Source organism: Neopsephotus bourkii, unplaced genomic scaffold (genome assembly GCF_033783945.1).
Source record: "Neopsephotus bourkii isolate Nb327-2 ecotype Australia unplaced genomic scaffold, CSIRO-AGI_Nbou_v1 NB_663, whole genome shotgun sequence".
NCBI classification, from domain to species: domain Eukaryota; kingdom Metazoa; phylum Chordata; class Aves; order Psittaciformes; family Psittacidae; genus Neopsephotus; species Neopsephotus bourkii.
Window position 1 is genome coordinate 1,269,477 of NW_026901162.1, and position 22,251 is coordinate 1,291,727.

The 22,251-nt window shown below is 39.0% G+C and overlaps 1 protein-coding gene across 9 annotated transcripts in view; it reads left to right on the plus strand.

The window, feature by feature from the left end:
- FNDC3A (fibronectin type III domain containing 3A) overlaps positions 1-22,251 on the plus strand; it is a 116,601-nt gene that overhangs the window by 66,134 nt on the left and 28,216 nt on the right. For 8 of the 9 annotated variants that reach the window (XM_061353101.1, XM_061353100.1, XM_061353102.1 and 5 more), the window contains 8 exons: positions 3,693-3,930; positions 6,618-6,890; positions 8,897-8,955; positions 16,877-17,034; positions 18,184-18,243; positions 20,144-20,282; positions 20,881-20,934; positions 21,541-21,665. In XM_061353101.1, coding sequence (XP_061209085.1) covers positions 3,693-3,930; positions 6,618-6,890; positions 8,897-8,955; positions 16,877-17,034; positions 18,184-18,243; positions 20,144-20,282; positions 20,881-20,934; positions 21,541-21,665 — 1,106 coding nt within the window. The remainder of the gene's footprint in view (positions 1-3,692; positions 3,931-6,617; positions 6,891-8,896; positions 8,956-16,876; positions 17,035-18,183; positions 18,244-20,143; positions 20,283-20,880; positions 20,935-21,540; positions 21,666-22,251) is intronic. The other variant, XM_061353108.1, reaches the window with a different exon arrangement.

The following is a 22,251-nucleotide window of genomic DNA, read 5'->3' on the forward strand; positions in this document are numbered from 1 at the left end:
GTGTAACCTGTGTCAATCACAGTAATATTTATAAAATTAATTTATCCTTCTTTTGAGGATGACTTGCAGTAGGCAAGCTGAAGAACTGGGCCTTGCTGAGGCACGCTTGTTAGCACAAGCAGGTGTTATGCTAACACAGTGCTGTGACTTACGAACTGAAGGTGCTTCACTGTACAGAGTGAAGCTCAGGGTACAAGTGGAACAAATGTCTGCTGTCTGCATCTGAGTAGAAATACCATAGTCTGTGAAATCCTGTAGTTTGTAAGGCTTAGGAAGTATTTACTACTGACAAAGCATAGCAGCTGTATAGTTTTAGGATGGAAGTTCCTGTTACAAGCCAGGAGATTTGATAGTAGTTTTGTAAACAGGGAAGTCTAAAACTGTTGAGCTGAGAGTTATCCCAGACTTAATGCAGTCCTAGCAAAGTAACTTACATGGTTTCTTCAGGTATAATGTATTTGGAAATGTCAGCAACTGCAAGTATATTTTGAGAGAAATTGAAAACCAGCTAAATGTCTAATGCCATCAGCCTGGAAGAACAACTTCAGCATAACCATCTTTTGTCTATCCATTTTTCTGTTATGCCTTTGCTTACTTCACTTCCTGTTTGGCAGTGATACTTCTTCTGTTAGAAGTTGGGCATAACTACAGAATAAAGCATACTTATTTTTCTTACATCACATAAATAAAAAGCAATTCATTGGTTGATTAACTTTTACCTTCTTTTTCTGTAGTTGTAAAGCTCTGAAAGAAATTGCATCTTTATTTATCCTCTCTAAGCTGTCTGCATTCACTGTCTGTAGTGAGTTTTCCACCAATGTGTAGTCGGTTAACTCAGACAAACAGGCCTGAGCCAGAACTACATGTTTTGCCGCTACACTTAGGATAATTGATAGCTTGTTTACTTTTTTAAACTTAAAATTATATAATTGACATGATGCTCTTACTGCTTTTGGAGGGTTTTTATCTGTGTAGTTGCCTGGAAGAGGCCTACCACTGAGCTGATACTTGATTTAGAGGCACAGTTACAGGCTTATTGAACTCTTCATTTTACACTATTAAACTTAAGGTCCCTGCAGCTGTAAATAAGGTATCTAGTTCTGAGTTACTTAGGCTATTAGCAGACCCAAGAAGACAAAGAAGACAAATAAATTATAAACTAAGTAGTCTGGTTTTTGTTGGTTTGACTTTGTTGGTTTGGTTTGGTTTTGTTTTGTTTTTAATGGAAACTGCTTCCTATGTAATCTGAATCTGCTCATAAAGTCATGATACTGCAATTTTTCTTGTAAGCATAAAGGACTTAATTAAAACAGCATTTCTGTGTTTAGATAATTTCACTGGACAGCAGAAATTCTGTTTGTATTTTCTTCTGTTAATACATCCTGCGTTTAGGATACCACACAGCTGTGGTTGCACAGATATGAAGAATGTTGTCTTTAGTGAAATTACTCTTTCCCAATATGGGACAATTTCTGTATACTGAAAATAGCCCCTTTCTTAAAGTCAGAGTGTGTATGTGTTTTAAAGCTCTGTTAGCTTAGGCAGTTTATATTTATTTTCAGCTCTCTAGGTAAGGTGGTATCAGCTCCATTGTGTATATTTTTATGTCTTCTGAATTTTATTGCATATGCACAGAGATCCTCATCCTGTCATTACACCAGAAACATGCGGCTGTGTCTACATAACCATCTAAGTACAACAGTGAAGTTTTGAAGCAACTTCTTGACCAGCCTTACTACATTGCATTGGTTCAGCCAGGTTCAGCTAGCAGGATCATTCTGGGGGGGTACAAATTAGATCTCTGTCAGAGAAAAGAAGAGTAGAAGTTCCATTTCAGATGTATCAGACGCACACCAACCCTTAACGGAGGCATGGTAAAACAAATGGTTGATCCTCCAAGGAGCTTTCTGTCCTGGACTTGGTGGAAGCGTTCACACCAGGGCACGGGACTAAATCTAACTAAGCTTAATACGCTTAAGCTTAAACAGTGGAACTGAAAGCAGCTTGGCACTAGGAGCTTTGATTTGATCTGCTCCTCTTGCACCAGGTTGCTCATTGGCATAGGTGTGTACCTGTTCCCACCTCATTTCAAGTGTCAGTGAAAACTTAGATTGAGAGTGTAGGGTTTCCTTGTCCCATGTTTTTGAATGTAGTCATGATATTCCAGATTCCATTCTCCTGCTTTTCAGGATAAACGTTTAATCTAAAGCCTTACGTGGCAGTCCCAGCATTTTAGTAGAATATGGGTAACAATTTGTTCATTGGCATCCCTGACACTAAAGTTATTAACACCTGGATATATACAAGTAAAAAAAAAAATCATATCTAGATATTACCGTCACTCATGTATTTTTGTGAGCGTTTTCTGCTTCAGTACTTTCTACTCTATGTGCCTTTGTGCCTGCTCTCCACCAGTTTCCTACATTCTACAGACCCCAGACAAGCTACTCGTGCTGTGAACAGCACACCTCAGCTCCTATCAATTTTTAAAAGGAGCCTATAAGGAAAGACTGTTTAGCAGGGCCTGTTGTGACAGGATGAGGGGTAATGGTTTTAAACTAAAAGAGGGGAGATTCAGGCTAGATGTCAGGAAAAAATCCTTTGCAATGAGGGTGGTGAAACAGTGGCACAGATTGCACAGAGAGATGATGGATGCACCATCCCTGGACACATTCAGGGCTAGGCTGGATGTGTTTCTGGGCAACCTGATCTAGTTGAAGATGTCCCTGCTCATGGCAGGGGATTGGATGAGATGACCTTTGAAGGTCCCTTCCAAACCAAACTGTTCTATGATTCTGTGTATCTCATGTGCCCACACTTACTCTCATCATGGGATTGCATATGCTACTTCCGTTTCTTTGAAATTATAGCAGGGTTGCTGAAGGCTGCGCTCCGGTCCCTCAGCCACGGGCTTGTCCTGTCACATCTCCCATTTGCCATTTTTGCATAACAAGCCTCTTTGCACACCAGAGTCTGGCAGAGGCTGACACAATGGTCCCTGTTTTCTGTATAGCATGTAGCTTCCTTCACAGTGCAAGACAGGCAAGGGGGGAGGAAAGAAAATTAGATTCTTTCTAAAAACTACCTTGAGTTGTGAAGGAGTCTTGAGAGGGCTGACTACCATCCTGCTGGGTTTCTTGTTTTAACAGCTTGATGCAGGCAAAAGCTGCTGCTCAGTATGGCCACTGCCTCCTGGGTTAATGTTGGTGGCCTGAATTGGGCACAGAGCAAAGACCAGACACTGTTGTGCTTTTCCTGTCTCTATTTATGAGGAGTGTGGTCTGTTCACCCACCAAATCACTTCTAGGGAGCAATCTAGCTGTTACGCTGTCAAGCAAATACAAGGAGCTGTGTAGTATACAAGCAATATGAATGAGGGTGGAAAGAGGGCCCTGGGGAGAAGCTAGGCTCATGCCACAAATATACCTGGTTGTTTATAAGATGTTGTTATGTTGTTACAGTCTTTTTTTTTTTTTTAAACATGTTTTTCCCGCATCACATTCAGAAATGAATGGCATTGTTGCAGTTAATACACTTCATGTAGGTAGCCCTTTAATTGTCCTTTATTTTTTATTCACGGTCTCCTCCTGTTTTCTCAAATTTAAGGGATATACTATTCCTAGTTTTGTATCTACAGAATGCACCTTTCAGATTGTCATTTCCCTTTTGGTGCATTGTCTCTCACTGTGCAGGTTATTGAGGATAACGGTGTTCGAAGGGTTGTGGTGGTTCCCCAGGCTCCAGAATTTCATCCTGGTGGTCATGCAGTGATACACAGGCCTCCACATCCCCCACTGCCTGGCTTCCTTCCTCTTCCAGCGATGATACCTCCTCCACCACGTCATATATACTCACCTGTGACCGGAGCTGGTGACATGGCAACACAGTACATTCCACAGTATCACACCTCGCAAGTATACGGGGATTTGGGTAAGCAGTTTACCAAATATTGCAAGTTCTATCAAAGGAAATAATACTCTACTTATTTCCAGCATCTGTTACACTGATGTTCGGGCTTTGTCAAGCAAGACTTTCAGCTTGAATGGGAGCTATACAGAACAATTTTATGAGGGTACCAGGTCCTGTTTTTACTGAAAGTTGTTACTCCAGAAGAAGTTATTTTAATGGATCACTGAACAGACAAGTCTAATTAATTAAACATGCAGATTATTTATGTGTATCAGTTACAGATTTGTCAGGAGAGCAATGCAGGAAGTGTTTGTAGTGATTCAGCTGATGCCTTCCTCTGAGATATAGAGTTTAAGTCCGTACCTGAGCACTGTTCTGAGACCTCTTGTCTTGCAAGTATCCCATTTGAAGCATAAAACAGGAGTTCTTGCTATTAATTATGAAAAATGTTTGCTATTTTTGTGTGTAAAACTGTATGCATGTAGTCCAATGTCTGTATTGAAGTCCAACTTGAATGATCAGGTGTCACCAACCTAAACTTAATACTGTAGTTGAAGATAGTTTTGGTAGTGCTATTGACACATGCCTTTTAATAATGTTTAGTGGCAAAGTGTATGTGTGTACTAACTCAGGGGTTGGGTTGTTAGATTAATATTTAAATTTCTGGCAGACTTGTCTTTCTTTTGATAAACTTCTGCAGTAAGTCAGGTGCTGACTTTGAAAGTCTTCGAGAGCAATGCCAGGTTGCTGTTTTTAGAGAAAAAACCTTGACACTGTAGAGGGGGAGACTAAACACAACTTTGTTATATTGCTGTAGGTGCGTAGATTCCCAGTATTCTATGATACTACTAAAAACATCTCTAAAAAGTCCTTCATGTAGTGACCGTGCTTAAATAGTCACCATTTACAAAGCTGTCAAATAAGAATATACTGATGTCTTCCTGGAATTCTTAGTGTTTCTGTATTCTGAAGTTGTACTTTATTTCTTCCTTGCACTATTTTGATAATAGTGCTTTATTAGATGCTTTTTGGGTGCTTATTCATAGTTTTATTAATTTGTTGTTTTCCTGTAGATGGCAGTTACTTGCTTTTAGTTTGCTAAATTAAGAGATCAGAGTATGATATTTAAATGCATTAAAGATAAAGGATACTTCTAATGGAATAGTATTTTTTAGGTTTCTGCCGCTAGGTTATATCCCTTTAAATACAAATTCAGTGATTCTGCGAAACTGCTAATGTAGAAAAAAATTGATGAAGTAGGATTCTTTGGGTTTGCTTTGTTTTAAATATATATGTAAGATGCCTTTGGATTTAGGGAGTTAAAGGACTAGGGATCATAGAATCATAGAATGGTTTATGTTGAACGGGACCGTAAAGATCATCCAGTTCCAGCCTCCCTGCCATGGGCAGGGGCACCTTCTACTAGACAAGGCTGCTGAAAGCCCCATCCAGCCTGTCCTGAAGCTAGGTTGGATGCTGTAATTTATTACATATTTGCTACAGATTTCATGTTTAATTCTGGACCACTGACTTTGGCTATGGCCTTAAGAAGTCAGATCTCACAGTTAAGGTCCTATGTGAGGAATCTGAATTTAAGGAGGGGGAAAAACACAGAAGTGCTTATAGCATGGTAGTTCTCTTATTAGAGCACTTAAATCTCTAATGGTAGTAAAGATCAAATTTGTAAATAATCACAGCTTATCTGGTAGTCTCCTGTCAAATTCTCTGGGAATTAACTTGACCTACTAAAACAGAAACTGGAAAGGCCTCTAGTTTTGTGGGTTTTATCCATCTTGCAAGACAGTTTGTATTTAATCTTGTTTCCTATACTTTCCAACACATAAGAAATACAAAACAATGAATTCATTTTTCAGAACAACTGATCCAGTTTACCTGAAAATGGACAAATTCTATGCTGGTTTTGAAGGATGTATTTTTTTAAAATTTTCATTGTTTATCATAGATAGGGTTACATTGGGGAAAGAGTTGGTTGCTGTTTAAAATTCTTGAGTCAGAAAGCTGAAGTGGATACAAATGTTAGAACTGGACAGAAAAGTTCACCAATCTGCAGTTTAGTGTTTTTTATTGGTGTGGTACTGCCTTATTTCCAAAGCCACGTTTTGACTTAGAGGTGGGATTTTGGTCATATGGCAGCAATGCTTAGGTTACTGTATACCAGTGTAGTGTACTTACAAGATGTAGCCATGCTATCTACAGCCTTTCTGTATGTTTCAATTGCCCTATGCTTTTGTGGGGGTTTTCCCTATTGATTTCTGCTTTTCCTGTTGATTTCTCACCATTAATCAGTCTAGTATTCAATTAAAGTACTTGATCTAGTTGCATTCCAACTGTGTTTTTTATTCAGCATTAAACCAAACCTCTTCCTGTGTAATAAGGTATGACATTTTTTCTGTGGTGACTGTATCCTGTACCTTACAGCTGAAGAACGATTATAGAAACAGTTTAAGGATAATTTTTAAGTAGAAAAAAGATGTGGGAAGGAAAGATAACGCTTTCTCCCCTAACATGTTGTTAATGAACAGTTAGTGTGTATCATTTTGTCTGCTTGACACTTACGTTTTCCAATAGGAGTAAAGATGTAATTTTACACACAAGTGTTCATTTAGCACACGTAGCATTTTTCAGTAAGTTTTTTAATTACATTCTGTTCTTAATGATGATTTTTAATGTTTTCTTCTTTCATTTAGAAACTCTGCCTGCTCATGGAAGATCGAACTTCAGAGATGAAAGGTCTTGTAAAACGTATGAAAGGTTACAAAAAAAATTAAAAGATCGACATGGAACTCAGAAGGATAAGTTAAACAGCCCTCCATCATCTCCTCAGAAATGTCCTTCTCCTACAAGTGAACACAACGGACTTACAAAAGGACAGGATGCAGCTGGTATAAGCACAAGTTCTACCAAAAGCAAGTCTTTGGGTAAAGGAAAAAGCAATTCTCAGACAGACACAGAAGTAGAAGGTAAGTGTTAACAAAAATAATATATAATGCAAGTCTAGTATTTACAGGAACATAGCATTTTAGGTAGAACAGTACACTTAACAATCCTGAAGTTGGGTAGTAGCCCATAACTGCCCTGACTTACATAGAATGGAGTTAAGAGCAATTGATCTGCTCATCACACTAGAACGATGGACCTGAAGGAACAAAACCACTGGCATAAGTCTCCACATAGACTTGAGGAAAGAAAAATCTGTGCTTTGTCCAGAGTTATTGGTGCTGACAATTTAAGGAATCGCTGGATATCAACTGACTGTTTGATATTGCAGAAAACTTGAACCAGATGTCTGATACAAGTTGAATGTACATTTCCTGTTCAAGAGGAGTATTTTGTGAAAGAGATACTGTTGTTACATAAAATTCACATAATGCCTGTCCCTATCAACTTACTATTGAAAGACCTTTGTAGAAGAAGACAGGTTCTCACACTAATCTCTGTGAGTTCATGTTTTCTAAGATGCTATGCTAGGAAGTGTGTTTATCATTAATACCTGTATTTCACTGGAAAGCTTGTGATCTTGTAAATGGACCGAATTCACTCAGTCTCGGTCATACCATCCTTGAATTTGATGATATGCCACTATGCAACTTTCAGGTTACTGGTACAGCACTTCACATTCAGAATGCAAATGGTCATCAGCCAACTACACTTTTCTCAGAACAGGGATTTGTAACTTTTGATGCTGAAGGAAACAAATCATGATTTTATCAGCTCACTTAGATTTCCTTTGAGGTGATGATTTTGTGCCAATATATATTAGATTGCTGTATACCAAACAGAATGTGAAGTATGTACGTCTAACCAAGACCAGGAAATCTCAACCTACAAGACCTGTTTAAAAGCATGTGAAAACTTAGTAACAAGGGACACCTTTGAAATAAAATCTGAATTCAGAATTCGGGAACTGTTGTTCCAAACTTGAATAAATGCTTGTCACTATAGTTCCAGCATAGCATTTGTCTTGGCTTCAGTTTACTTTCAGTTAGTTTGTACTTACCTGTGAGCTAACTTTTCCAAGGCACAGGTGACTAAAATGTACTGTTGCTTACATATGTTACGAAAATTTTGTTAAGGGTTCCTTAGAAGTACTTTATATGAAAAATGGAAAAGCCCACTCCTCAAAATCATTTAATTCAGGAGACATTTGGGAAAATAATGTACTGTGACTTAGACCTGTAATAGCAAACAGAAGTCAGATATGCATTTAATTACATTTCTAAGGCAGTTTGGTTTTGAGACTAAAGTTGTAAATAGATTTGACCTGTGGTTTTTAAAGAATTTTGCCAGGCTTTGATTTTTCTTTTTAGATTAAGGCAGGTTAAGTCAACTAAAAATGGCTGGCCACATCTCCAAAACTGAGTAGCCTGTTCACTTACGCTATTGAGATAATACAATTTTAATAGTGTGTGGGAGAAAGTACATAAAGCACTCTGTATAATCTTTGAGTCCTTTATAAAGCTCAGCTTTACTTTCAGCTGAAACAAAATACTTCAGATTCTTTCCCTGAGGTGTAACTGAAGGCTAAGGTGAGGTTTGCCCTTGCAATTGAGGGAGTCCAGCAGTGTTACCAGTAAGTAGTCTGCCACGTAACATGCAGTAACATATTTAAACTACTGTAACTTGACTGCTTCTACATCCAAAGAGAAAAATCTATAGGAAATAGCTCAGCTAAGAGCTTAAGTACTCCAGAGCAGTAGTTTATTTGAAGTTATTCATTAATAAAAGATAACCAGGCTTTCTGTATTCCATAAATCATAGAATGGATTTAGAAATAGTTTTATATGAACAACATCTTTGAGAGCTTTTTCAGTTTTATGTTGCTCTAGATGAATGCAAATTGGTAAAGTGTTGTTTCATAGATACTTTAGTCTGTATGCAGTGTTTGAATATGAAGAGCTGTTTCACTGTAAAGTCACTGAACAATGTTCATGGGTACTTTTTGTTTCCTTTGATTTTGTTTTTTAAGAAAAGGATGAAGAAACAAAAGCACTTGAAGCACTTCTTTCTAATATAGCCAAGCCAGTGGTAAGTAAATAAAGCTCTCCATAAAATCAGAATGTATTTGCTGCTAGTTTACATCTCCTTTTCTCTGTCCAAGTTTAGAGGGTTTTTAACTTCCCACACTAAAGAAAACTCACTTAACTTCCAGTCACTGAAGTGTAAATGACAAAAGTAATTTTTAGTATATTAATATTTATGAAGCTAAAATTGTCTTGATACTTATTATGTGGAATTATTCTTCTCGGCCACTCTGTGAAATCATGGTACTAACAGAATTAAAAGAAATATATATAGGAAGAGCTTGTAACATTTCCAGTAACATAATGGTGATGCTTAACACCATTTCTTACTTTAAAATCTGTTTTCAGGTTTCTGTAACATTCTTTAGTTCAGGAAAAAAAAGATTACATAACAGATATCTCCAGGCATGAGAGATCCCTGGTGAGGTTCTGGAAACCTCACCAAAAATGAGGGTTTTGAAAAGCTTATTTGAAAAGTAGAGAAAAATTCAGACAGGTTTCTCTTTAAGAGTGTCTGGCACCTTGAGGGAAGAGAGGCAAAAAATTTGCCAGGCAGGTGTCTGTAAGCAGTGGGCTTCTGTCTTACCTGTTTGAAAACCTACCAATTTATTTTCAATTTGTAAAACTAATTCATAATTCTGCATAAATACTCTTTAAAACACAGATGCCAAATTCGGTCATTTCTTGCATCTTAGAGTGTTCTTTTCTTTCATCATCTGTACCTTCCCTGTTCCCAACCCTTCTGCAAGGATTTATACAACTTCATCTATTTATACTGCACTTCAATCCTCAGTCCACCAATTGCCTGAGTAAAACCAATCTGTGTTCCCTATTGTAAACTACAAAAAAGAATCACTGCAACTCTGTCTCCAGGAGGAGCCAAGGGTTTGTCCAGTCAGTGAGCTACTTCCTCATTATTCATGTATCTTCTCCTCTTCACCTCCCAGAAAACCTGGCCCCAGTTTTGGTGCCTCAGTCTTGATTCTTCTTTCATATGTTGCTTTACATCCTAATGAGGAGAGCCTGAGAATGCTGGGACTGTTTAGCCTGGAGAAGAGAAGGCTCAGCCAGGATCTCATCAGTGTTATATAGATATGTGCAGGGCAAGTGCAAAGAGGATGGAGCCAGGCTCTTTTCAGTGTGCCCAACATGAGGGTCTGTGGCAGTGAGCACAAATTGAACCACAGGAGATAACCCTGTAACATAAGGGAACACTTTTACCATGAGGATGACTGAGCACTGGCACAGGTTGGACAGAGAGTTTGTGGAGACTTCCTCTTTGAAGATACTGAAATGCAGTCTGGACATGGTTCTGGGCAACTGGCTTTAGGTGACCCAGCTTAAACAAGTGGGTTGGACCAGATGACATCCATGGGTCTTGTCCAGTGTCAACTGTTTTGCCATTCTATGGGGCTTCAAGGGCTGAGTAGGGATAATACTAATAGAGGAAGTCGTGAATGTTTGGTGTATCCTGCTGGGTCCAAGCATCAGAATGTCTTCAGTGCATGTTAATGTGTCTTTAGGGCACTTGCATCTTTGGTGACTGTCATGGAGGTGGAAGCTGTCTGAAGTAAATCCTGTAAGAAAGGGTGGAGAGAGCTGAGATGAAGAAATGGAGAGGAGTTAGATGATCCTAGCTGCTGCTGTGGTGTACATAAAAGTAGCTGTAACAGTCAAGTTCAGTACCTCTTAATAGGATGACTGTGGCAACTGAAGCTAGTGGAGGGGCAACAAAATTTCTAGAGAAGAAGCTGGGACTGAACAGAAAGCTTAGGACGATTAAGGTGTGGGGGGAAAAAAGAAGTGAGTGGAGAAGAGACATCTCTGACAATGAGCACAGGTCCAAAGTATAATCAAGACTTGAGAGATCAGAATAGATGGGGAGTTTAAGATGAGAAAACGAGACCAGGAACAGAGTGTGTCTGTTCTGTTGGAAGAACAAGATGGAGCAAGTAGCTTTTATGCTTGTTATTTTTACAAGCAGGTTGATAATGAAAGGGTGATGGAAGTAGAACTAAGATGGGTGGAGACAGTGTGCAGAAGTAGCAGGAGACTGAAGCTGCATGACAAAGATGAAGATTGATGAGACAAGGATATCATAACTTTATTGAGAGACTAAAGGGCAGAAGTCTGGGATGGAGTAGACAAGGAGTACATGCTGCAGTGAAGAAGTGCTGATTAGGACCAGACCTTGAGAAGAAAAAAAACAAAGCAGGGTCGAAAGGGGTGATGGTTCTAAGAAACAAAGTCTACATCTGATAGCACTGATTTTTATCCAGGGCCTGGAATGTAATCCAGCAAGTACCTGCGAAGTCCTACCAGCAGAAGTTTTGTTCTGCTGCCTTTTGTTTCACTGCTGAGCAGTGCATGTCATCTCCACATAGCATCTCCGCATAGCAAACACCTATTACTATCATTCTGTTAAGTCAAGCAGTAGACACTTGTGCAGTGGATCTGAAGGCTTCAGGCTTGCTGTAGGATGGTGACAGAAAGAATTTAAGGGAGTCATTTGCTATACAAAAATATATTAAAAAATACATGTATAAAAATATATATTAAAAATTAAATATATATAGACACACACATGCATATTGTAGGAAAATACACATTTAAATACTGTTAGAATTCTATTCCATTCTCAGAGTGAAGCAGGAAAGATTTTATATTAGTGCTGGTCCATTGTATTCAAGATTACAATTGCTTTTTGTTTTATCACAGGATCATGCTGTTTTTTCTCTATGGTCCCTGCCATTTACTGTACAAAACATACCTGCTTTGGGAATGGGTCAGGGCTGTGTAGCTAAAGGAACCGGTGACTTTGACCCCTTTTAACTCCGAGTCATGAGAGTCTGTTCCAACAAGGAAGTACGTGCCTAGTTTAGCCATGTATGGCATCAGAATGGATGCAGAAACAAATTTTGCTGCAAGGTTAGGTTATTGCAAGATAATGCTGTCACTGGGGCATGCTGGACAACAGCATTCTCAGCATCCCTCAAGTCATAAATACCTGCTTAATCATGAGTGGCCTTCTTAACTTTGTGAGAATGTGGATGATCCTTTCTGACCTGACTAGAAGTACAGGGACCAGTTCTCTAGAAGTATGCACAGGCCTCTGACAGTGGCCAGGGCATGCAGCATGCTGTCCAAGTCAGGGTGTCATCAGTGATTGCATTGCCAAAGAGAACAACTCTGATCTTCCTGGGGTGGTTAGAGTGAGGCTGTGAGAAGTACAATCAACAAGTGCTATCTTTTGCTATCTTGCTAATTACATATGAAAAAGCAATAGACTACCATTACTGTGTTGCTTTCTTTCACTTCCTTCCATCATCAACACCCAGTCATCCATGCCTTTTAGACAAGCATGCTGTTTCCCCTCACATGTCCTTATGTGAATGTTATTGAATGTAGCTGTGTCTACAAGTGATCTCTTTGCAGACCTCAAAAGACATCCCAGGCTTAAGCAGTAGTAGACTGCTACAGACTACATAACGTACAGAAGGCAAAAAGCCAAATTTCCAGCACTTGGAGGGGCTTATGCTTTGTGAAGGCAAGGGACTGTCAGGTTTGTGGGTAGGTGTAAGACTAGCTGATGTTGCAGCTTTCTGGAGTGTGGTGTGATAAGAGAATGGGAAGTTGTGTTAACTACTTGGGCCTTGCAAGATCGGAAGCAACCCTCCCACAGTTTCTCCAAGGAAACATTTTCCTTGTCCTCCCACAGGTGAACCAGGAGATTATGTTATTTCACACATTTGTCGTACTCATCAGAGATATTCCTGTGGGTTTTTTGGTTAATGTTTTGCATGGAGCACTCATGGTGGGGACTGTGTTGTGATGCTCTTCTTGATGGATCATCAACATCCTGTTCCCTGGTTGAACTTCAGTACTGGGATACTGGCAGTGGTGGTGGTGGTCATATGCTCAGATGATCATACAGGTATCGCCGGATATTCTGCCCATTGCACCATATCCTACTCCAGAAAGTCAGGAGTAATGCTGAAGGCTCTGACTTGTCCTGGGCTATCCCATGTCTAAATGCCTCATTCCAGAGCATGCACATCTAAATCCAGGTGGTGGGGTCCATGGTGTGCTTTCATTCACTCATCTCTTTCAGTCTGTGCAGTCTGGGGCACATCAGCTTTGCAGCCTCCAGACTCCCATTAGGTTTTCTTATGAACATGTTCTCATTTTCTTAAACTTTTCACTCTTAATACATGGCAGTATTAAGTCAAGTTAGTAGTTACTGCCACCAGATGACCCTTCCACTTAGGGAGGTCTTGGACTTTTTACACCAGATGTAAGTTGGAGTGGTGCTGCAGGTTGCACCATGCTGAATCCTCAGCACTTAACAGTTCACCAGCTATCATGTCCACTAAGGAAATAACAAAGCAAGCTGAAGAGAAGACAAGGGGACAAGGCAAAAGCAAAATGAAGAATGGAGCAGAAGGCTGAGTATTTAATAAGGAGAGGCAATAGGAATTCAGAATTTGAGGGTTTGTTATATAGCAGTTAAATCTGTTGGGAGGGCATCATGTTTTGTGCTTCATGTGTGTTCTAGATTTGCTTGTGGGCTTTCAGAACATTATGCACCTCACTCATCAGTTAAGTACTTCGTGTGCTGTGAATGTAATCCAGTTTGCACGTGCCAAAACTGCTGCTCTTTCGTTTGACCCAGATGGCATGTGTAATAGAGTTAATGAAGAGATTCACTTCTGCAAGCTGGACTGCTAATGAAGACGTGCCCACCTTTTAGTTTCCTTAGTGCTGGGACCTGACTAGTGTTGTGTTCTGCTTTGCAGAAGCACACAGTGCTCAGAGCTGCAACCAAAATAAATCAATTGCAGCTGCTTGAATAAGTATACAAAGTAATAAGTAATGCCAAGTTTTCTAAAAAAAAGAGCAGCTCATGAGTGTTTCAGGGCACCCAAAAGTAGTGGATTCTTCTGATCTTAATCTTTGTTCTTCAAAAATACTTATTTCCTCTTCATATTGCAGAGATATTTTGAAAATACACTGGTTTGTGCCTGAAAACTGATGGGAATTTCTGAAACTTTCGTAATTCTTTTCCATAATAAAGCTCCACTAGCGTTCCAAAAGTCAAGTATTGGGACATTATTAAACCTCATGGGTAGAAGACAATATTAAATAATTGCTTTTTAGTGAAGAAATTTGTAATTACTGTCATATGATCCAATCATGTGAAGCTGAAGTTTGGTGTTAATATATGCCGATGTAATCTAAAACTGCCATAATGCATATGCACAATAGAGAAAAGTTTTTTACAGGAAATCTTCATTTTTGCAGTTCTTCTAATACTTCGCTTTTGTCCCTTAATAGTCTTGTGGGGAAGAATATAGCTGAACCTAGACTTGTCTTCTAGAATCGTTGCCTTAGCTGGAAGTTGAACCCGGAAAACAGTACCAAATCTTTTATAAACTAGTTGAAAAGAACTTCTTTGATTCTTCTCTTCTCATGCCCCATGCATATGTATACATGTGTATGTATAGAGAATTTATATAGTTTTTATACATTGCAGCTGTTTATGCACCATTAGGATGTTCTTGATTCCCAGGTTCTTTGAATACTTTGCATTTCTGATTATGTTCACTTCCACTGACTGTTGCTTTTAAGTTTTTGCAAATTGTCCACAACAAGGCTTCGGCTCTTCATAATCTTTAGTCGCTCTGGTTACACAGAGTAGAACAACCAGAACAACCTACATAGTCACTGATTTTTAGCTTGGTACATAATACTGCTTCATTGTGTTGTCATCTATTATTTTAGAAGTATTACGGAAGGTTTACATGAGTTGACCAACAATCATTGCCCTGGGAGAGTAACTCAGGAAAACAGTTTTTCATCGGTCAGAAACTCAAAGAACACTTCACCCTGTTCTCTATTGACACCTGTTGATAACTTCCACTAATAGTCTGGGTTTAACTTTACTAGTGAAAGTCCTGTGAGTTGTCTGTTACTCTGTAGTCTGCAATATTGTCTTTGATCTCCTTGCACTCTTCCTGCTCTGTCTGTACTAAACAGTCGAAACCTCTAATTGTTTAATGTTGCAGTGAGATATGTGGTGAGTTGACCCTGGCTGAACACCAGGTGCTCACCAAAGCTGCTCTGTCACTGTCCTCCTCAGTGACATTATTTCCAAGACATTGAGGTCCATCTTACTTGATTTTTTCTCCTTTCTGTTTGTCTGTTATCAGTAAGTCATCTCCTCTCTATTTCATCCTTGAGGTTGACTCATTCAGGTTTTAGTTCAGTAGATGATAGCAGTTTAAGAGCACCGGTTGTGAAGTTAGCATTTTCATTCGGATAATCTGGTAATAGATTTCCAAAAGCAATTATTCCTGAAATAGATGTATATATTACAGTCATATTGTAAAGCTAGTCATTTCGTATAATGAAATATTTTCAGTTCTCTTAGAAAATGAAAATAGAAGGTGGGTGCAACATACAAATGACAATAGCAGGCATGAAATATAAACACCCACAAATTTCTAGAATTCCTTCTGGAATGGATCCTAAAAACTTGTAATCACATGCACATACTGATGCACTCACCTACAGAAATACAAGCACCCACAGCCCCTTGCAGCATGTGTGGGTTTCAGGCAGCACCCACTCTTTGGGGGGTGCAGGTGCCCTTAATTGTATGTTTCCTTTGGGAGATGTGGGTGCTTCAGCTTTGCATGTCACTGTGATGTTCCCCCAAATCTGCAGTTCCCTACAATCTGCTAATCCGCAGGCCACTGAAAAGGTTCTCCAGTAGGTCACATGCACCCACCCAAGCTGTGGGTCCCTGCATATTGCACCCCAAACCACTGGTACTGTTGCCAGCCATGGTATCCATCAGGCTTGGATGGAAGTGGCAAGGGTTACAGGTTTTGATCATGGCTCTGTTCTGCTCCAGCATCTTTTATCCCTGTTACAAATTTTCACATTGCTTTTATACTTCTGAGGCTGATTACTTGTTCATTTCAGAAGTTTCTTTGTGACTTCCCAGTTTCCACGTAATCCACCTGAGGGTCACTGCCTTTAGCATTATGAGTCTGCTGGGGCAAGCACTTCTGAGACAGATGGAGGTGTTGTGTTCACGCTGTTTATTACTCGTATTTCTGTCACACCAACTGTTGTTATTTAGATCTTTCTGCAAAGGGTGGGATGTGCAGGCAAGCACCACCACAGGAATTCTTTAGGATGTTGCATATGTGTGTGTGCAGATAGATAGATAGATGGACCTTGTGAGCATGCCTTCGTCACAAGCACCTGAGCTCAGAGTATATTATACAGAGTACTAGATTAAAGCCTCAGGTAGTTTTATCCCTATTAATATCCTGATTAAACAAAAAAAAAAGTGCTGGGATAAGTAACCAAATAGGTTCTAATCTAATGTGAGAGTCTGCTTGTCACTGTCACCATTAAATGTGCAGTTTCTTCATGTACCTGTTAAGAGTAATGCAGGCATTCGGGAGAAATTCCTGAACTTCTTTATTTTTCATAAGTAAAACAAGTCGACAAGAAGGTATTAAAAATATCATAGTTCTGGTGACATAAAAGAAAAAATAATGTCTGAAGCACCTTCATTTAATTAAATAACTGAGAATACAAATACATGTTTGTCCTCTTCTGCTTTACAAATGATGCAGTTCATTTGTAGGTTGGCCACTAGGTGGCACTCATTACTTAGGTGTGTCTGCCCTCAACCTAATGCTCTGGGATTGCAGTTTTCTCGTGTTTCTTGTATTTCTAGCTTGATTTCATCTGTAAGATACTAGTTAGCAGCTATTATAGAAGTATGAATATTCCAATACACTAACGGTATATGATATCCTTCTCTTTATGTCGTTGTTTGTGGCAAAGAAGCTTTTAAATATGATAACATTTAAATGGCAGAGATCTCAAAAGTTGTATTTGTACAGGTATCAGACATTCAGGCAAGAACAGCACTGCTTCTGTGGTCACCTCCATCCAGTGATACCAGAGAAGACACTGACAAGAATGATGTACCAGAGGTTTATACTTACGAAGTGATGCTTTCAAATACTGGAAAAGATGGAAAGTACAAAACTGTATATGTGTAGGTGTTCATTATTTTTACTTAATTGCTCTTTCGTTGAATTATGTTGTTTAAAACATCATTAAAAAAATCTGCCAGTTGTCTGAAGATTTAAATAATGAGCAGTTTTGTGCAACTTCATTTCAAAATACAACTACTTTTTTTCAGTAGAATTAGTTCAGGTTTATAACTGAAGTCTCTACCATCAACTAGAATGTAAAGACTTTGTTCTTAGGTTTTGGAAACATGTTTTAATGTCACTTAGGTAAATTTCAGCCAGCTGCACTAGACACTATGGGATCTCAAGTAGTGAGATAGACAAACTGTAGTTGTAGTTATTTACTTCAGCATATACTTCTGCTCCCAGTAAGGTTATCCCTTCCTTCCCTGGAAATCCTTTTGGTGAAAGAGGATGAGTGATACAAAAAAAAGTAAGTAGATTTGCACAGAACAAAACTCTTCAATTGTTTCATTCCTAACACAATGGAGAAATATGACATTAAAAATTAAATTAATAAATATAAAAATATAATTTACCATTAAAGGTGTAGGGCTCTCTAGTAGTTATAAATCTTTGTATCTGGCTAGTTTACCTTAGCCACTTTCCATGGATTTCTTAGGAGCAGTACATGAATCATAAGTTGGATATCCCTGTCCTAGAAACCAGAGGAAATTAAATGAGCTTTGCCACTATAAGTGGATGTTAGCAAAAGCAGATTACTAGATCTTACTTAGTGGCCTTTTCTGTTTACTAGGGTCAAGCATGTAGGTATGTGCAGTCATCCAGTTTAGGTATTTGATTTTGCAAGGCTGAACCGAGCTTCTGTAGGCCCCAGTATTTGGATGTTTTTTGTGTAATAACATACATGTGTACACATGCAGCTGGTCTTACTGAGCAAAGAGGAAAATAATTATTCTTAAAAAACCAACCAAACCAAACAACAACAAAAAAGCACCCCAAAACCAGGGCAACAGAACAGGAATCAAACACAAGAAGCCCCTAAAATTCAAAGGTAAATGCATTTACATTTTATTAGCAAAAGAGACAAACTGTTATCAAATGCATTTCTTAAAAGGGGTGTTAGGTGAATTGGTTAGATGATAAGTGTCTTCTTATAAATGTGTGGGATTCTGAAACAGTTTCTTAAACAAAATCATATCTTTTTGCAGTGGAGAAGAAAATAAAGTTACTGTAAATGATCTCAGGCCAGCAACTGATTACCATGCAAAGTGAGTATCTCCTTGTCTGTTCATTAAATTCAGTGGAAATGTTTTAAAAGTTTCATTGTCTTTGCCTGTTTGTATAAGCCTTCAGAGATTGTCTTTACCACTTCTAACCCTTCTTTGAGTCACAAATCAGTATTTTTGTCTTAGTTGACCACTCAGTCCAGTTTGGAAAACAAGAGAAGATTGTTGTGCTCCCACCCAACATCCATGCTCTTTCCTTCAAGCCAGCACAGTGAACTTTTTCTGTTCTTTGAGTCAGGCACAGTGCTGCTTGATTTCCCTCAATTTTCCACAAGCAGCAGAGCAAAGTACCTTGCACAGAAGGGTGCTCACTGCTGGCTACCTGAAGGTCACCTTATGCTGCTTTTGCTTTGCTCCAGTAGACCAGTGAATCTGGCTGCATATGCTTTACAAAACATGCCCCTAGCTCAGTGTAATTCTGCCCTTCCAGCAGAATTTGCTGCTTTGCTATTTTATACTAAAAAAATAGCATAGGATTGGAAAAATGTAGTTAAGTGCCCTTTTTGCCCTCCCTTTTTAAATATTGGAGGGTCATCTGGAGCTGAACTTGGGATGTAAAGAATAAGAGGAAAGGCTTCTACTGGTATGTCAGCCAGAAAAGAAAGGTCAAAGAAAGCAATCACCTGTGATGAGCAAGATGGGAAACTGGTAAGAATGGACAAGGGGAAGACTGAGGTATGAAACAACTTCTTTGCCTCAGTCTTCACTGACAACCTGTCTTCTCAAACCCCTTGAGTGGACGGACTGCAAGGCAGGAACTGGCTGACCAAAGTCCCCACCATTGTAAGCGATCACCTGATTTCCCGTCTGGGGAGCCTGAACATACACACATCTATGGGACCTGACAAGATGCATCCCAGAGTGTGGAAGGAATTGACTGATACAGTTGCCAAGCCACTCTGTGATATTTGAAAAGTTATGGCAGTCAGGTGAATTCCTTGATGAAAGCCAGCGAAGACCAGAAAGGCTGAACGATGAAGGTAATGGAGAAATCACATATTTGCAACTACCTTCAGGCACAAACAACCATGTTCAGCATTAGTCACTCCTCGAATGTCTCTCCCTGTTGAGGAAATCTACAAAGCCAGATTTTCTGTGGCTTGCTGTTCATGCAACAAGAACAAATGAAGACTTTTGTGTCTTCATAAGCAGGCAACTTGGGTCCTATATCAGTGATGAGAGGAAAGGGTTTTTTTGTTTTGCTTTGTTGTTTTTTTTTTCTTTCAAAGGAACAGATGAATCAGAAGAAAGTAATGTGCCAGTTCACTCAAGGAAAAGAGACAAGGCATGGCTACGCAGCAGGGGGTATCCAGAAGATAATCTGGTGTTTTCTTTTGGAGAAAAGCTGTTAGAAAAACAAGCGATTTCTCTTTGAGACAGAAGCAAGAATTCCCTCTTCTGCAGTACCTGGGCAATTAATGCATAGCCTTCCTAAAGGAAGGGACAGGGTGAACAGACTCAAGAAGGCCTTGAAAGAGTGCAGGGGATACTCTGAAAATGTATCAACAGCTTCATTGTGTTCATCTGATAAAAGCACTTGCAGGAGAAGAGTTATTCATATCAGTTAATATGTCTACAGCAGATAATGAGCCTGCAAGATGTTGGCATTGTTTTCCAACCAAAGTACAGCACATAACAGGCAAATTTCAAATGTGAGACTTAACGATGCTGGTTGGTAATGATGTATATCCTTAGTAAAAGGACTCTTTTCTTTCTCATTACTTCTATCGACCAAGATGCTTCCACCAGTTATTTGTTTATAGCACTGGTATTTAAATAATAAGCTACCTAGGCAGTAACTTAATTGTGAACACTCATTTTTCATTGGAAACTGTATATAAAGATTTTGTAGCAAAACGTTATTGGGTCTTTTCCTTTTTAGAGTACAAGTAGAATGCAACTGTGTAAAGGGGAGCCCTTCAGAGGCAGAGAGTTTTACCACAGCAAGTTGTGAACCTGATACTCCAAATCTGCCTAGGATAACTAATCGGACCAAAAATTCTCTTACTCTGCAGTGGAAGGTAAGATTTGCTTAACAGCTTTTAAAATAAATAAACACTTTGGAATTGTTTCAGATTTGTCAATAAAATGGAAAACTTTTGTCAAATGTACTAGTTTCTGTCACAGTTCCATGAATTGGAAGTAGATGTACTGGGTTAAATGTGGACTTCAGTAAAAAGAGAAGGGTTCCCAGAGAAGTGAGGAGCCTTTGTAGATAAAAGTTACCGAGTTATGGTCCCCTACTACCCTGTGGAACTGATTCCGTTCTCTGTCATTGAACATAGGCTTGTTTGTGCAAAGCAGATGAAGTGGTCTGGAAAGACTGAGATTTGAGCAGACCTGCTATCTAGCAGCTCAGAAAAGTACTGCACCATATTACACCACTGTCAGAATATTTTGTCAAGGTCTAAATTAAAAATCCCAAGAAAAAGCCATAAACATGCTACAAGAATTTACTGGATGGAGGATGAACTAGGACTGTCTTGGCAAGTGAAACAATCAAAAGGGAAACATCTTTTGTACTCTGCTGGTCTTGTTATGTTTTGACCCATACATGCATTTTTCCTTAAGTGGTTTTGTGTCCAGTTAGAGCTCTAATTTTCTTCTTTTCTTTTGCAGGCATCTTGTGATAATGGCTCTAAAATCCACAGTTACCTTTTAGAATGGGATGAAGTAAGCAAGTTATTTTTTTTTTAATCTTGTAGGTTTTTTTAAAGCATTGCATGTGGCTTTGCTCATAAAGTTGTATGAAAATTAGGTCTTCTGTCTAGAGGCATGTGACAAATAGGTGGTTCCTGAAGCAATTATCAAAGTATGGTTACTGCCTGTTTTTTTCCTGAGGGAATATAAAATAATAGCATCTTAATTACATGATTCTGCCACTCCTGATAGTGCTTTTTCACGTGTAATCTGGTACTTCCTTCAAGAGCTGACATTGAAGGATCACTTTCCTGTAGCAGTCTTTTTTTTCATACAAAGGGGGTGGGTCTACTATGCCCTCACAAGCACCTTCAGCCCCTACCTGAACAGCTGTCCTGAGATGGCAGAGCTGCAGAAGCTTCATGGTTTTTTCCTTCTGATGCTGTGGAGCCAGATGATGGAAAAGAAGGGAAAAAAGCCTTCAGTATACCTACAAAGTTTTATAAACTACTTGTGTGGGAGATTCTTGAGTTATGTTTAATTTCAAAAAATGAGTTTGCTTCATGTTTATGTGTTACTTTAATTGGTGGACACATACGTAACAGGGTGAATAATGTGACTAACTTATTCCTTTTTTAGGGAAAAGGAAATGGAGAGTTTTGCCAGTGTTATTATGGCCAACAGAAGCAGTATAGAATTACTAAACTATCACCAGCAATGGGGTACACCTTTAGGCTAGCAGCCAAAAATGACATGGGAATGAGGTAAATACTACTGTTACATACATAAATATGGAATGCATATGCATGCGTGTGCTTGTTTAGGAAAGGCATATGATGGCATTTGAAGAAAAAGGTCTTGCTCAGCCATTTGTATATAGTGCCTCTAGAGTGGGAGCTCAAGCATGGCACATACAGCCTGGCTGCTCTCACATGAAATCAGCTGAGGCTGTGCTGGTTTTTAGCTTCAGTCTTTGTAGATCTATGTTGACCACTGAAGTTGCTACCTTGGACATTTCCTACTGCATGTACTTGCAATAGAATTTTTACTGTAGAGATGCATTCAGTGCAATTGTAGCTTTTGTGTCTAATGTAATAAGTACTTCTACTAAAATTCTGGGGATCATGCTTAAAGGACAAGCAACTCAGACAGAGTGACTTAATTAAATAATTTAAATGCTGCAGTGCTTGTGCTGCTGCTGTGCTGATCCTGGTGTACTTCATACCATGCTATTGTTTCCAGGGAGTTTTGACATGGTGTTAAGAGTTCCAGAAGCTGGTGTAGCAGTTTTCCAGGGCTTATCATCCTTTCTTAAATTCAAGAGTTGTAGTGATGATGGTATAAATAGGT